Source organism: Phasianus colchicus, chromosome Z (assembly GCF_987193195.1).
Source record: "Phasianus colchicus chromosome Z, bPhaCol1.hap1.1, whole genome shotgun sequence".
In the NCBI taxonomy this organism is placed as follows: domain Eukaryota; kingdom Metazoa; phylum Chordata; class Aves; order Galliformes; family Phasianidae; genus Phasianus; species Phasianus colchicus.
In genome coordinates, this window is record NC_143476.1 from 26,552,632 (window position 1) to 26,569,085 (window position 16,454).

Here is a 16,454-nt window from a genome sequence, read left to right on the forward strand (position 1 = left end):
CACACTACTGAGTGACCTCTCTGTTGAATTTATATGTGGTATTTTCAGAACCCGAAGCTCAGATCTGAAATTTGAAATCTGCTTGTTACAGTTACCTTCTTCTTGGCTAGAAACCTACTGTGACTAATGTCCACAAAATCTTCATCTGGAAGTTCTGCTCCAAATTTTGCTGCTGAACTGATTAAAGTTTGGGGATATAAATGTTTCTCAATAATCACACCACTTCTTAATTCCACTGTTCTCAAATTTTTTTAATCAAACCACACAATGCCTAATCTTTACTATTATTAAAATATTGCAGGACATGAGAGGAAAATACCTCTTCTGTGACATAAAGTTTTTTAATAGCAAAAAAAAAAAAAAAAAACAAAAAAAAAAACCCACCTTACCAAAAAGACATTTTCTTCAACTTATTATTCAAAGTTCTACCAGGACTTATATAGAAAGCAATTAGTTTTAATCTCCATTCAATTTTACAGAATGCCTCCACAGGAGCTCTTAGCACAAAGCTAAGACTCTAGTAAGCACAGTGTGAAGAAGATGAAACTTGGCTAATATTATCCTCACAGAGATAGCAGAAATGCAATTCCCATGTGGTTTTGATTAAAAAGCATTATGGTCACAATGTTCAAAACTGTCCTAAAATTGCTCCTCAGTTTTACATCAGCCATGGCTGCATGAAAGCAAACTTCCTCACGCAGTCTCTTGAAACACAGACAGCAAAATCCAATCTGAAGGGACATAATTACAATGAAAAGGAATAGATACAGTCCTGGAAAACAAAATGAAGAGATTAAAAACTATTTTAATTAATGTCTGGGATTAAAATATTGCATTAAATGCTAATATTTTTTATCAGAGCTATTCACAGAACTGCAGTTTAAAAATCTCTTTCCCCTTCCCCTTTTTTTTAATACTTGCTTTAATGAAAATTACCTTTCTGAACATTAGTCAAAATTAGACTGATCTAGCAAAGCCTACTCAAAATTTGGGTTTGTTCTCTCTTTGACAAGCAGACATTAAGAGAGCTGAGAAGGGGCCACTTCACTATGAATGAACAATAACATGCTTCATAAGCCATTACTATCAGCAAACAAATGCATTCCCAAACCCCACTCCCTGAAATCTTTCAAACAGATGGAAGCAGCATGCAGTATACCTATTCAAATGTAGGTTTCAAAAACCCTACAGCCACTTCAGCCATAAAGCAGCTGCTTTGGTGAATCACAAAGGTTTCAAAGCATACTGCTCACACACAGAAAAGTACCAACCCAGCTCTGGATTTAGTAGAGAAGAATCGCTGATATTACTTCAGAAGTATTTCAGTTATGTGTCACCATTATAGCATCTTTCTAATTGCAACTACTTCTGTTACACATTCTCTATAAGCCCATCTGCTTTCCACCCACACAGCCTGTGGAGTAAATACGCCTTACCACCAAACTTCACAAGGCCATCTTACCAGATGTGAAAGTGTAGGCGTCTATGTTGAGTCTGAAGTCACTGTGCATGTCTACACTTTCAATGTCAAGGCTGCAGTCATCTTCAGAAAACCTGCTTGCTTTCCATCAGTTTTCCTCTATCTGCCATTTTGGACAACATTCAGTAAGAAACCACATTTTAACGCTGTTTATATAATGGGCTTAATGATGACTATACAAATTAAATGAAGTTCTTGTACTCTTTGGTTAGACTGCCTCTGATATGATGGCTGGACATAAAATGAAGAAAGATCATAGAATCATAGAATGGCTTCGTTGGAAGGAACCTCAAGGATCATCAGGCTCCACCCCCCTGCCACATGCAGGGCCACCGACCTCCACATCTAATACTAGACCAGGCTGCCCAGGGCCCCATCCAACCTGGCCTTGAACACCTTCAGCGATGGGGCATCCACAGTCCCTCTGGGCAAGATAAGGAAGGAGTTTTTGTTATACAGCAAGCAAAGGAAGCGTAGTTGAGATAGTTTGCTTTAACTCTTCTTCTCAATATCTTGATTTGGAAGGGACTTATAAGGATCAATTCCTGGCTCCACACAGCACCACCCAAACCCTGTGTCTGAGAGAAGTATCCAAATGATTCTTGAACTGTGGCAGCTCGAGGCCATGCCCACTGCCCTGCGCAGCCTCTTCCATGTCCACCATCCTCTGGTGAAAAACGTTTTCCTGATATCCAACCTTATGACTTTAATGAAGAAAAGGATGTTTCTTAAACTACTCTGAGAAGCATAGTTTGAAACATAATCATTTTTGGCAATACACTCAAGAACATAGGGAGAAGTGAAAAAACTTTACTTGACAAGATCCATAAAAATGCACAGCTATTTTCAGACACAAAAACTGGTTTCAATCTCCTTTTGTGGAACAAAAATGGAAAAACCTAAATCTGTGTGCCTGGAAGAACAGTGTTTCCAGAAGAATAAATTCCATTCTCAAAAAACTGTTCTAGCTGGTTAAAATGAATGGAGATATTATTAAAATTAATATAGACATCTTATTACGCTGATAGCTTCCAGTGCTCATGCCTGAATATAATTCTACTAACATCTGCAACCTTGACAGAACCTAAACATGCAGTGAGAACCTTGCAGCACATGTGGTCCAAAATGAACTACCATCCTCTTGCCCATCACCCTGTCCTGTGGGGTTTTCACCTGGAAATGACTGCAGGTCCACTCCTGTGAGATGTGCAAGCCTGCACTCCACATTAATGATCCGTTTTCATCTTTGTGTCCAAGAGTTTCTGCTCCCTTGAAACAGAAGAACAGCAGCATTTTTTCCTACACTGCTGGAAGGTCTGGCATTATGTCCCATGTTTGGCTTTGAAAGGATGCAGTGGTGATTAGGTTGGGTGGCTGGAACTGATCTTTCCACACCTACCCAGAAGTCAAGGCCTGCTGCTGGCAGAGAGGTCTATGGCTACCTTTCCTTGACAAGAAAAATAGGATGAGGTGTGCGTAAGACAGGGCTGCGCTTGATTCTGAACTGGAAGAAGAGCTGGAAGAGGCAGTCGCCTCTCCTCTCCGTATTATACACCACTAGTACCCACAGCAAAAATAGAAAACCTCCATCCAACTGATAAAGGCTAAGCCACAGTCAAAAGCTATTATAAAATTCATGTTACCGTCCATGTCACAAAGTAAAGAAGAAGAAAATCTGCCACTGACTACAGAAGAGAACCTCCACAGCCTGGATGAATAAGGACAATGAAGTAACCTGCTTTTGGCTTCCTTTTTTCCCCCACAAAAACAGAGCTTATTAAAACTAAAGGAAAATTGCTCTCTGATGGCTATTCCAGCCTCTGTCAGTTATGTGTTTTGAGAAATGGGGCAAGACCTCTGTCCTGTGTATCTTTGAGATAATAATGGTGTATTTTAGAAAACTGTTTGATGTATACTTGAAAAGCACTGTGTGTCAGTTATCTCATTACAAGATTCTCAGCATGGAAAAATCCAGGCTATCTGAAACCATCCCAAATTACAAAGAAAGATCTTGGCATTTGGTTGCTGACACAAGAGATAATTCAGACATATTATTTAACGGTACCCCGTGGCAAACATACAGCATTATAAACTGCAGAAAGTGTGGAAGATTTTGTCTCTAGGGACCTGTGCTCATTTTAATGGTGAAAAGCACTGTGGGTAGGGCAACACTGTGCCGCAGCACACAATGAAAGAAGCATTTTGTTGTAACAGGTTCCACATTTTTTTTTCTCCTGTTGGTGAAAACATTACATTTAATATTTTGTTTCGTTACTTGGGTTGTCACTTATTCTCAAGAAATTCCATCTTTTTTTTTTTTTTTTTAACAATCTCCACAACTTACAGTTCTCTCGTCTAGCAATTCTCAGATATTTTCAAATCCCTCGCAGAGTGCACTCAAGTTGCTGAACTGGAAAAAAGTTTTTTCTCACCCTTTGCTGCCCAGAAAGCTTTCCTCTAGCAGAATCCATCAGAATTGGGTAGTCAATAGAAGATGACACTGCAGGATGGTATCATAGTGGACTACCCATCTTCACAGCAGTGGATTAGCTGCTTTCTTATTCAACCGTACCCTAAGAGGTGAAGCCTGTAATGGATCTCAGTGAATTTCAGCTTGCTGTTCTTACTGAGTTTTTTGTCTGGATTCTTCCCTCTCTGAAGACTGTGTCTGTTAAGCATCCTTGCTTACATTTTTAATAAAGAGAGAACATGTGATACAAAAGAATAGAAATGCAGCACATATGTATGAGTTTAGAAGGTTCTATCAAGGTTCTATCTTAAGCTGACTTTTTTTCAGTGTTTATTACACACCACTCACCTTAGAACAGCTGACTTTTTGCTTTTCTCCTGCTTCTGAAAATATATTCAACACAGGCATTCTCTGTTTACCATACATATTTTCATTGCCAATGACGCACTAAAAGAACTGCAGTACCCTTCACAAAAGGCTACTGTTGCCAAATGATAAATGGATTTACAGCTGTCTTGTAGAGTGAAAGAAATCTGACTCCCTTCTGTCAGAAAGTATAAAGAATGGATTGAATTACCACAGAACCCTAGCCCATAGGCTCAAGCAGTGATCCCATAATACAATTGGAGGAAGAAGTTTTCTGCTCACTTGGTTTATAATGATGGACAAATATGCCACAAGTATCTCTAAGGAGAGCAAAAGACAGTGTACTAACTTATGGGTTCTTTCTTTTTCTTTTTCTTTTTTTTTTTTTAAGAATGTAACTGGAAACTAAGGGAGAAATCCTATTATTTTAAGCCAGAAAAATTAAAAATAAACTCTTTGGGTTTGTCCCTTACCTTTTTATAGTCTGAAATTAATGGCATTAGTAGAAATTAATTTGGAGTTAATAAATATTGCTTCCATTACAGATCCTGTTCATTTGGCTCTATTGTACTTCATTCTCTTCTTTCGTCCTCAGTTGTGATGGGGAGTAACTCTAGTACTGAGGAGCTCAAAGCCTGCAGTAGGAGACAGAATGTATTTGGGAGTAGCTCTAGTACTGAGGAGCTCAAAGCTTGCAGTAGAAGATAGAATGTATTTATGTGCAACATGTTCAACCCATGAGAAAAAAACTCAATTGTTTATGTATGAATAACAGCTTCATCAGATTGTGCTGATTATTCTATAGGTACAACTTTCCTTCACTGAGAATATGCCACCTTTAATCAAGTGTCCTTATCATTTACAGCACATTTACAGCCTTCTTCTCTGTTTCAAAATGAGCACTTGGGACAGACTCCTATACTTCTTCCTGTCTCTTACAGACCTGCAGTTTACACATACTAATAATCTCAAAGCACATTTCATTTTCTCTGCTGCTATGGAGCAACATTTATTCTATCAATGAAAAGCCACAGTCTAGGAAGACAGCAGATGCACTGTACAGTTGCTACTGAGGCAGCTGGACTGAATGACTAATACAAAACAGAATATGAATCACCCAATTTTTTTTAACAACATAGGTACAACAAGTTCTAAGAAAAGTAAGGCCAGATAATGAGTACTGTTTCTTCATACCATTTATTTTGCACAGTTGTTTCAGAACTACACCGGAACAACTGTATTTTCTTCAGTGGTTTCCATCATTATGCATCTCCAGCTTTGTAAGCTGGTCCTCAAACTTCTGAATGTCTACTTGATGCTTCATAAAGAACTTTCCATTTAAATGAAAAACAGGTATGTCATATTTGTATTTATTATACCATGCTGAGTTCTCCGGAAGGGTAATATCCACCTCCTGCAAAATAAACTGTGAGAGAAAAGAAATATGTCAGTACATACTAGACAGTGGAAAAGAAAACTGGCTTGTCTTTTTATCAAGATTCTTTTTCAGAAATGAAATAAGGTTCACTTTGTGCTTTTGGATTTATTCTTCTATATTGCAAAAATTGCCCATTTTGTGGCAACAAAATGTATGCAGCCACAGTCCTTAGCTATGCATCTGCAAAGGACTCACTCCAATCCAGAAAGGTACTTTTGATTCCTTCTACAGAACCCCTTTCCTTTGAGTACTAGCTACAACAAAGTGTCAAGCAGTATAGTGCAATACCTTTCAAACACTACTATTAACAATTTCTTCCCTGGGCAAAGAACAATAAAAACTGTCCTTAAATACAGTTGAAACATTGGAAGGCCTATTTACCGAAATACTTCCCAAATGGTATCATCACCTGCCCCATAAGAATTATAAACTCCTGTTAGACAGGGAACAGTATTTGCAAGTACAGTGATTTTAAAAACTTTTGCAATTAAGTGTATGATGGTTTAGTTTGCCAATACTTATTTGAGCTGCATAGTCTCAAAATGTTTTCTGGATAATGAATTTTATGGAAATCAGTGCTGAAATTGTCTTGAAGAGGTCACCCATGAAAACATAATGGATGCAAATAAATCCAAGCAATTTTCTTTCTCAAAGAAAGAAAGACTCCTCATGAACTATTTTTTCTCTATATAAAATGTGTACAGTATTGAAATACATTACCCTCCTCTTATATGGCTCAAGCACTTCTTTTGCTTCATCACAAAGAGGGCAAGGTTTCTAAAGGGGAAAAATTGAGACCATCATATAGCACAAAGTAGAACACATAAATTAGCGGCACTGTAAAGTACAAAACAGGCAGGTGTGATCATTACTGCAAACGTTGTTTCCCTCCCCCATTTCTCTCATGTCTTAAGGCTTTCTAAATTTTTATCCTTGCAGCATGGACAAAAAGAAATTACTCTTGCTTCACCCACAAAAACCATACATTTGCTGTTATTTTTCTTACAAATTAACATTTTTCAACTGCTATTCTAAAGGTTTAGAAAGTCATAATGGTTTATAAGGCCATAAACACATCCCTTCTTTTGGTTAGCAGCTGCTGGTAAAAGTGTTGCCATCTCCAGTTGGAAACAACTGCCCATAATGCTCCAGTCAGAAGTGGAGCAAGTGAGGGACTCACATGAGTGACTTCTGTTCCGCTTCAGATCAAGTCACTAGTGTCAGTTCAAATAGCATGACATAGGCTGACAATGTCTGATGGAAATTAAACATGATACTCCCTCCCAACCTGCACAGCTAGGAGGGCAACAAACCTCCAGCAAAGTGAACTGGCAAACAGCTCTGACCTGCAATGGGGTTCAAGAAAACCTCTCCTTACTGAAAATTCCCTAGACTTTCTCTGTAGCTATCAGCTGACTTCTGCTGATCATGTATCAGGACTGTCAGAGCACTGCTCATGTGGAACAGTGACTCACATGAAGGCATGCTGCCTCAGTATCTGTAATAGCAAAATTTGGCTTATACTTCACACAGCAAAACATACAGGGGTTCCTCTGTCATGAAACATCACTTACAGCTGGAAAAGACCTACTCCTTCCCACTTAAAAATCCTTCTATGGCTTCTTTAAATATAGAGTTAATCTGAAGTAGCTATTTCTTACTTCCCATATGTAAACTCATCTGGATTAAACTCTACTTTCAATGCAGATCCAATCTAAGCTGTCTTTCATGCAGAGACATATCCTTATGCTCTGAAAACCTATGCAAGATGCTAAACATCAACAGTTCTGGGTTTATGTTGTGGCTTTTGGATAGAGCAATATACTAGAGACCCAAAAGTGCATTTGGCAATGCTATCATCTACTAGTTTGATGTGGTCACAGAAGCCATAGCTCCTTCCTGCCTTCTCTTTTCATTCTTAAAAATTGGAAGGAGCAATTAATAAGTATAAACTAAGAGCAGTCATTAGTTTTAAAGCAGTATGCCTTCTTCTTTGCAACTGACAGTGATACGAGACATGAAAAACATTTTACATTAAAAACACATTCAGCCAAAGAGGACAGTTTAGAGAGCTACTTGAACTCTGCTCCCAGAAAATTTTATTTCATACAGTATTACTAGTTTAAAATTTTGTGACACAGTATCATACAAAGGAGCTTTTTTCCAATTATTAATCTAAAGCTAAGCTCATTATTCTCTACCTTATCACATTTGCTTTGTGAATGAATTCATGCTGAATCAGGCAAGGAGAGAAGAAAGTTGTCAGTACTGTCCTTCTTAAAGAATGCATTCCACTAATTAAGAAACAACTGATGAGGACTTTTAAAATCTATTCCTCTGTTACACAGTTTAAACACTCCTTTACAGCTAGGAAGGGAATGAATAAACTTTATTCAGGAAGAGAAAATCATGTGAACCTCACCCAACACCAACAAGTACTGCCATACTGATATCAACATTCTCAGTGCTTTGCATTTAATGTTATTCTACCAAAAACCTCAGAAATTATGTAATGACATAAATGCAGTCAACTGCAGTGTGCCATTCCATCTGAAAGTGAAAAAGACCTCTGCAGAGAAAGCAGATTCTTAATAACAATTTGTGGAAGGCAGTAGCTCACAGATGACCATTCATCACACCTGTTTCCTACATGTGCTTAAGAATCCTAACAGCCTATGCCCCAGACAAAGGTTTATTTCTATTTTATTCCTGTTAGCTTTACAGAGCCAGTAAAGCAAAAGAAAGGGTGATAGCAGACTTTTCTTTTTCCTTGTATACTATCAGTACTATTCTGATATATTTTCAGCCTCAAATATAGCAGCGAAATTAAATGAGTGCTTTGAAGAGCCTATTTTGACTGTTTATGCCTGTCTTGAACAGATTAGGTACGAAAACTCATCTTTGATGCCCTTTTCCAGGATGAAACACTAGCAGTTAGAGAACAATTTTCTACTAGAAAATGGACCACAGTGTCATTGAGATTGAATAGTCCTGAAATCTCCATTTGTTGCTTGTAACTACTTGCTTGTGAGAGGAAAGCACTGAAAAGCCAAGAGTGAAAAAACACCCTTAAAGCAAATGACCAAAACTATACAAAAGGTCAAGACATTTCATCTAAGATTTGTGTATATTGATGCTTTATTCTGAAAAATACTTTTACCTTGGTGAACAGAGTCAATACTGGCTTATTCACGCGAGCTGAACAGAGCTGTCTTCCTGGTATACTGGATGTACTTGCTAGTTGCACTGTTCTGCTCAGAAAACAAAATATCATTGTCCTGCTAAGGCAAAAATAAAACATACACTTTAATTGTTTTGTGGTACAAGTAAAGAAATTCAATTTTAAGCTTAATGTGGTTCTTCAGTAACAGTTCTAAAATACACATACCATTTTCCCAGCACTTTTATGTTCACATATCAACATTTGAATCAGAAAAACTGTGACAGACCAGAAACAGTTTGAAATAGCTCAAGAATTGTGGCTCCATTAAGAAATATATATTTCCTTGCTGAAATGCCCCTTTTAAATTCTGTAATACAAACGCTGACATAAATGCGTAACAGTTTCAACTTGATATATGCTAGTAAGAATTACGTGATATTAACCAAATGCGAAGTGCTATGCTTTGAACCTCAGTAATCTTGCTGCAGTGCTTGACATATTCTAGTTAAAATTATTCCATCAAATGACTAATCTGTACCTAATCAGAATATTAAAATAATGCTTCCTGCAGCGAATAAAATGCTGCAGCCAAGACAATTTAACTTTATAAGAAGCTAATAAAAGTATAATAAAAGCATGCATATCACCCTGAGTCCTTCCTGCAACAGCAAATTAATTTATGAAAGACGCTGATATATTCTTGCTTTCTTTGGGGAAGTTTTTTCTTAAATACTCATAGAAAGTGTTGCTGTTGAAGGGTGGCAAATTGGAGTCTTGAAGTCATCTAACTATAGCAAGACAAGAACAACAGTGCTTCCTCCCCATCTTAATCTTAAGGGAATTTTTGAATGACATTCTGGGACTTGGAAGCAACAAACAGAAACAAAAGAGAGTGCACAGAGAACATTGGCACAGGCAATATTTACCATCAGATTATGCACTGCGGCAATCAAGTCGGTTTACAGTTTACAGGGATAACAGAGAAGAAAAGCAGGACTAAGTTGCAATTGATAATCTTGTTTTAGGATGTGCTCAGTGTATGCACTGCACTTCCAAGTATTACTATTACATTGCTCTGCTTTAAGACAGAAAAGTTTAGCCAGCACACCCAATGAGGAAAACAAAATACTGCAGAAACGGAACTTAAGCCTGTTGAACAACTATGTTTCTAAGCAACAACCACAAGAAAAATCAAAGGTGCAACTTGGCACAGCTTCACCTGCTGTATTGTGCTGTCAGAAACACCTGTCTTTCCAGAGGACTCAGGCAAGGGCGATCTGCCACATCTCCAGAAGTTTCAACAGAACAAATACAAATAAAAACTATTACCCTTTAAAAATTACAACCTGAATGGGCACATTTCAGATACTAGGAAAGAATATATATATATTTTTTCCCTTGACTACATAGAAAACGTTGTCCAAAATGGAATATTGTGCAGTGAATAGGCCTTGGGGCTTCTTGTTCAGCCTGGGACAAGAAGGGTTCTTCAGCTGCGTGTGCCAGGCTCAGTACCAGCAGGAGCACCAGCCGCAGGCACAGAGCAGTGCCTGCTGTCACACTGCTGCCAGCTGCGCCATGCGGCAGCACTCTTGTTTTATTAGCTGGGTGGAAAATTCATTGTCCAGAATCTTATGCAGCAAATAGAAAAATAAACTTCAAACGCTTTGAAAAAAAATGCAAATCTGGATGATGGCAACTAGCCTCAATCACTTAGAAATGTATACATCCGCACTAAGTAACTGCTCAGAGAGGATGTATTTTTGGCACAGTGAAGTGTACTATGTCAGCTTGCTCACATGCAAGATAAAAAGTCAAAAAACAAATAGTTTGCATTCTGGCAAGTTTTTAAATGAATGCTTTTGTTGCCAGCCTAGTAAGGCAAATTTTGTTCCTTCAAAACAAGGATAATTGTCCCCATACTATTTTGTGAACAGCAGAATGATTAAAGCCTAGATATCCACAGATTTATTCCGCCACTTACACATATGATGTATGTAAAATGACTCTGGTTCTCTCCTTTATGCCTGCTTTTAGACCCCTCCATCTCAATCCGACCTTGGACGACACTAACAAAACACCAACTAAACACAAGTGGATATGCTGCTATCAACACTGAGCTTTAGGATCTCACAAGAATAAAGACAACAGTCCAGCGTGTTACTCCCCCAACAATTTCAAATAATCATAAGCAATGCTTTATTTAGAGTTCAGGAGCAAATCTTCATTAACCAGTACTACTACTAAAGGAAGAGCATTGCAGGAGATTACAGACTTTGGTTGAATGTTTTCATAAACATCTAAGGACTGTATAATCTTGGTTGCCAAATTATTCACCCCTGGAAAATGACACTAAGGCCATGCTGTAATACCAGCTGCAGAATGACTCAAAGAACTAATCGGATTTATGAAATGACACCACTCTCAGCCCAAGCTCCAGACGTGCTCTGCTCCTCCAGCACAAAGCAGCCCAAGACACCTTGCCCGGAGGGATGGTGAGATAGTGTCAGACAGTGTCATGTTTCCACGATACAGAAGATGCAGCTTGACTTCTTATGTTTCTGAAGCCTACAGTTGCTGAACAGCATCTGTATGTGTGCAGTGGCCAGAACAGCTGCATTTAATCTGCAATAAAGCAAGGTGCTAGCAAAGAGCAACTCGAGCTTTACCAAAGTGTAACCATGGTTCTGTTCCTACAGAAATCTGCACATAAATCAGGAGGGAGTTAATAATCTTTTAAGTAAAAAGATTAAGGTTTTGGTAAAACCCCAGAGCTGTGGTGGTGCAGGAACCCAGGAGGTTTCTACTGTTATGTAGGATTCAGCATAGCTGCTTCTTATCAGAAGACAGTGAAAGGGGATATCTAAAAGTACACTAGGAAAACCTATTGTAGCTGCACAATTCACCTGAGCAGCATTCAGCACACACACACCAACACCACAACAGCATGGGAGAAGCATGCTTCCAGTGCCAGCAGTCACTGAGCCAAGCATAGCTCCTGAGAGGCAGAGACCAGCTTCACAGGTCACTTCCAGACAGTTTCACCGCTGACAAAAAGCCAGGGAAGTGCCACACAGTGTTCACATCCGTTCATATTTGTGTTGTACTTGTCTTCTGTCATGAAAAAATTAAAATGCTAAAAGCAAATATAAAATCTTTCAACTCTGTGCTTTCACTCTCCTGCCTCCAGGCAATTATACAGACCTGTTTGAGAGACAAAATTAACCCATAAATGTAAAAAGAAAGGATGCTTGCAGACTTAAAAACCTTGCTTTCTTATACTACAACAGTACACAATAATTGAACTGATGATACTTCAGAGTTCAAACTTGGCCCATGGTGTATTTTGCAAAGCCAAACTGAATTAATTTCCTATCCACATCTTGGGATGCTGGAAAAATATGAGACTAAAACTAGCCATTATTTGGACAAGACAATTAGCTGTAAAAACTTTAGCTTAGTATCAATCATTGAAAGATAAATATGGCTTTCTCGCTAACTCTGTACTGTCAATGACATTATATATTCTGAGTCTCAGCTCCAAATCACTGACAGATTCTTGCCATGTGTTCCTGGTTGTTTTATACACAAAATTACCTACATATTTGGATAAGATTAGGCATTGAATACTGTTTTCTTTCTATGAATGTATATGTAGACCTGAAAATGAAATTACTGTGACCAGACAGGCATATGTCTGTATGCAAAGCACAATGATGCAGTATTTCATTCTGGAACCTTAGCATGGGTTTCATCAGTCATGACTGCTTGGAACAATCAAATCTTTTTCTGTACAGTAACATATCAGCAACAAGAAGACTACTAAATTTGCCTAAGATGGATCCCAGTCCTAAATACCTCCTAGCTGTTTGTCTTAAAGGAATCTTGTAAATTTCTGTTCTGCTGACTTGACTCTCCACTAATTCCCTCATTCTAGTGTGACAAAGGAATAATATATGAAAGAGAAACAGATGTTAGGTGAAATCCCCAGTTACCAGAAAAAAAGGAAACACTCCCATTTTTGAGAAAAGATGAAATGAAGATCTGGGAAACAGCAGCTTGGTGATCTGTGCTTGGGATGATCTCAGAACAGATCCTCCTGGAAGATATATTAAGGCAGATGCAAGATGAGGAGGTAATCTGAGACAAGCAGTACGGCTTCACAAAGGGAGATAACATCTCATCAATCTGGTGGCCTTCTACAATGGAATGATGGCTTCAGCAGAAATTTAGATTAGATCTTAGGAGGAAATCCTTTACTCAGAGAGCGGTGAGGCCCTGGCTCAGCTGCCCAGAGAAGCTGTGGTGCCCCATCCCTGGAGGTGCCGCAGGCCAGGTTGGATGGGGCCCTGGGCTGAGCTGCTGCGGGGCAGCCCTGCCCACGGCATGGGGTTGGGGCTGGGTGGGCTTTAAGGTCCCTTCCGACACAAAACATTCAGATGCAGACTGATGGCCCACGTCAGCGGGGGCTTACCATATTTTTTTCTACAGCTCCTGACTCAAAAGCAGGGATGGTAAGCCATGAAAAGAGAATTACCGGCTGTGGGTTTCGGTTTGTTAGCGATCAGGATGACGTGACACGACAAAACACGGCGACACCGCAAGGCAGCAAGGCAGCGAGCTGGGCCACGCGGCCCTGTACGGACCGCCTCCATCTGCAAACCTTCCACGGCGCACCACGTCTTCCCACTACCGCCCGCCACCAGGAAGCCAAATCTGTCTACAGACTGAAAGGCGCCCAGCGAGCTAACCACCGCGGCCTGCCCCGCTCACTGCCTGCGCTGCGGGCAGCACAGCAGCCCCAGGCAGGGCTGCCCCGCAACGCCAAGCCTCCCGCCGCCCTCCTTCAGCCCCCGCCGCACTCACCCAGTGCGGGCCGGGGCTGCGGACTCCCAGCTGGCAGAAGCCGAGCGACGGCCCAGCTCCGCGCCGCGCCCGGGGAGGACGCGCGGCCTCGGCGTGCGCGGCGCCGCTCCGCCGCCCTCTGCTGGCGGCCCTGCGGGAAGGTTCACCTCTGAAGGTGAACTCAGTCTGAGCAAATCAGAGAGAGCAGTGGGCCTGAACTCTCTTTTTCCCAGTGGTAAATTGAATTTGAGGGAAAATGTCCGGTTCCCTGTGACTCAAGCAGAAGCCACGTAGATAGAATGGAATGTTAAAGGTGTGATATGTTGCTTTTTTTTTTTTTTTTTTTAACCTTTGAATACTGAATGCAGGCAGCAACTGTACTCGTAACTGAGTGGAAAATGAGGAAAAAGAGTCAAACACAGAGATTCCTCCTAAAACAGCACTCCTCTCTATTAACAGCTTGAAGCACTACACAGTATGTTTGCTAGCCGTAATGGTGGACGGTATGAAGCTGGGGTGTTTTGGAGTACCTGAGTAAATCCAAATGAGATTGGAAATGGGCTCAAAATAACACGATGAGTTGCAGTAAGAGTAGAAAAGATGCTAATCTAGGGAAGACATCAATCTGACAGACCCACATGGAGGGATCTTTCTCTGCTGAAATTGTTTCATTCTCCTCTGAAACTATGAGCCTTTTGTCCTTTCCATTTAGATTATATGGCCTAAAGAGAGGGCTTCAGGATCTTTTGAAATCCATCTGCATACAGAAATCTGCAGTGTTTTTAGTTCTCAAGTGTATTGATTTTCCTTTCTCCAGAGAAGTGTTCTAAATAAAAAGCAGCAAGTGTTTGCTGCTGGGAAATTAGAACTGTGGGCTCACGTTCTTTCTGTTGCTGTATTTCTTTCCGTGCCTTGCTAGTGCTTTTGTAGTTTTTCCAGGGAGTGGGAGACAAATCTTCTGCAAGTACAGTCTGAGGTTTGCCCTGTATGCCTGTGCATGTGAGGCATATCACTCTGCAGTGGGAAAGCTGCCAGTAGAGTTGCCTTACCCGGCCACCATGACATACCTAATTAATGAGCAGAGTAAACAAATGTGCCTGCTGAGGATTAGTCAGCTCCCAGTGACTTGTTTTCAGACACTATCTTAATCCCTTCAGTTGAACAGGAGTATAATGCTGGCAGCTGTTCATTTTTGTGCCAGGATCAGAAAACCTAGTGTCAGGTTTGGGTGTTTCTGCTCGAAAGATAGGCTTTTCGAGTTTGCCACAAGGCATACAGTGATATGGCCCTCCCTTGGCTCTTCCCAGGCAGTTCTGCCTCTGGTCTGCGCCCAGCTCGTGTTTCAAGGAGCAGATCTGTGCCTTCAATACTTATTTAGGAAACCTTAAGTCATGGATGGAGTGGAAAGGGCTGGACTTTTAAATGCTGGGAAGGGATGGAAGGAAGACTCTTTGGGGAGAGGATACTTTGAGCAGAACCTAGTAGAAAAGCAGGAGTAAATAAAGAGGAAAATGTATTCTTGGTTTCGCAGGTAACAGACTGGTTTTATCCTTCTCACTCCAGAATGGAGGTTAGCCTACTTTGGGGTCTATGTACAGGATTTAAGAACCTGAAGGAGGTGGGCTCACAGTCCCCAGATTAGTCTGGGGGAAACAGAATTGCTGCTGAAGCCAGGTAGTTCTCCAGTGAGATCCTTTCATGACCCATGGTGCTTGCCATATTTCCCAAATCAGTTATTACATCACTAACTGACCTTGCTGCAGTAAATGTTGGAACAGCATTCATTTGATTCTGTGTGCTGTTTTCAAGACAAAAATATTTTTCAACAGCTTTCAGCCTTGCACTGCCTCTTGTATTTATTTATTCTGTGTTTAGGCATATCTGGCGTGGGCTGGTTTCAAACTTAATTTGGACTATCCTTAATCTGGGATAAAGGTATGGAAAAAAAAAAAAAGGGCAGTTCCCTATACTACATCTTGTGTAAAGAGATACAAGATTGGGGTGCTGTGATTGACCAGTTTTGCTTTGGCAGATTTCTGGTACTTTCTTGTGGATAGCTCAGTACAAAGTGACTTTTGATTTTAATATATTGGTTATGTGATAAATCCTCCTTTATGTTTATAGCTATTTGAGCAGCAAAATGTTACAGATGAGGAAAGATTTAACACTACAGAATGTGAGTCACTACTGCTTTGCTTAGGAATATGATGAGTTGCTGTGCAGCTTACTATGAGATATGTTCTGAGACCTGGAAGTAGTGGAAACTCATCCTGTTTTTCATTCTAGCACATAAAATGTCTTTAGATCTTAAGGGCAGCTGTAACTCAGTGGTTAAATATGCTGCACCTGTGTCCTGCTATGGTGGACAAAGCTCTTCTGATTTACGTATTTGCTTGATCATTTACTGAATCTCTTAAAAAATGTCTAGAATTATTTTCATGATTTCTGTCTAAAAAGAACTCATACTGTAATGCATTGCTATACCTAATGGCTTTCAATTAGGTATGCATCCTGATTTTTATATTTATTTCTCAAGTATTTTGATTTCATCTTTGCTACTCCATACATCTGACATATGTCACAGTATACTTTTCATTACCTTTGCATGTTTTGTTTGTATTTGCATGTTTAATAATTACTCTATTTTAAATGATTCCTCTCATCACACAAGGTAGTTAACAAGTGTAGTGTT

The 16,454-nt window shown here is 39.9% G+C and overlaps 1 protein-coding gene across 9 annotated transcripts; it reads right to left on the reverse strand.

Moving 5' to 3' along the window:
- Nucleotides 1-201: 201 nt before the first annotated feature.
- On the reverse strand, nt 202-13,929 carry CZH5orf63 (chromosome Z C5orf63 homolog). Of its 9 annotated transcripts, XR_016461834.1 has the most exons (7): nt 13,784-13,904; nt 8,915-9,035; nt 6,475-6,531; nt 5,511-5,742; nt 4,790-4,951; nt 1,463-1,583; nt 234-772 (listed from the first exon to the last, which is right to left on the reverse strand). XR_016461834.1 is itself a non-coding variant. In XM_090131689.1 (5 exons), the coding sequence occupies exons 3-5, from the start codon at nt 9,026-9,028 to the stop codon at nt 5,563-5,565; spliced, it is 351 nt and encodes a 116-aa protein (XP_089987815.1). In that variant the 5' UTR covers nt 9,029-9,032; nt 12,913-13,016; nt 13,784-13,885; the 3' UTR covers nt 5,495-5,562. The 9 variants fall into 9 exon arrangements, 7 of the variants coding, with proteins under 7 accessions (XP_089987815.1, XP_089987814.1, XP_089987817.1 ...); XR_016461833.1 differs by having other exon boundaries at nt 202-772; nt 1,463-4,951; XM_090131689.1 differs by lacking the exons at nt 234-772; nt 1,463-1,583; nt 4,790-4,951 and adding an exon at nt 12,913-13,016 and having other exon boundaries at nt 5,495-5,742; nt 8,915-9,032; nt 13,784-13,885.
- Nucleotides 13,930-16,454: the final 2,525 nt, after the last annotated feature.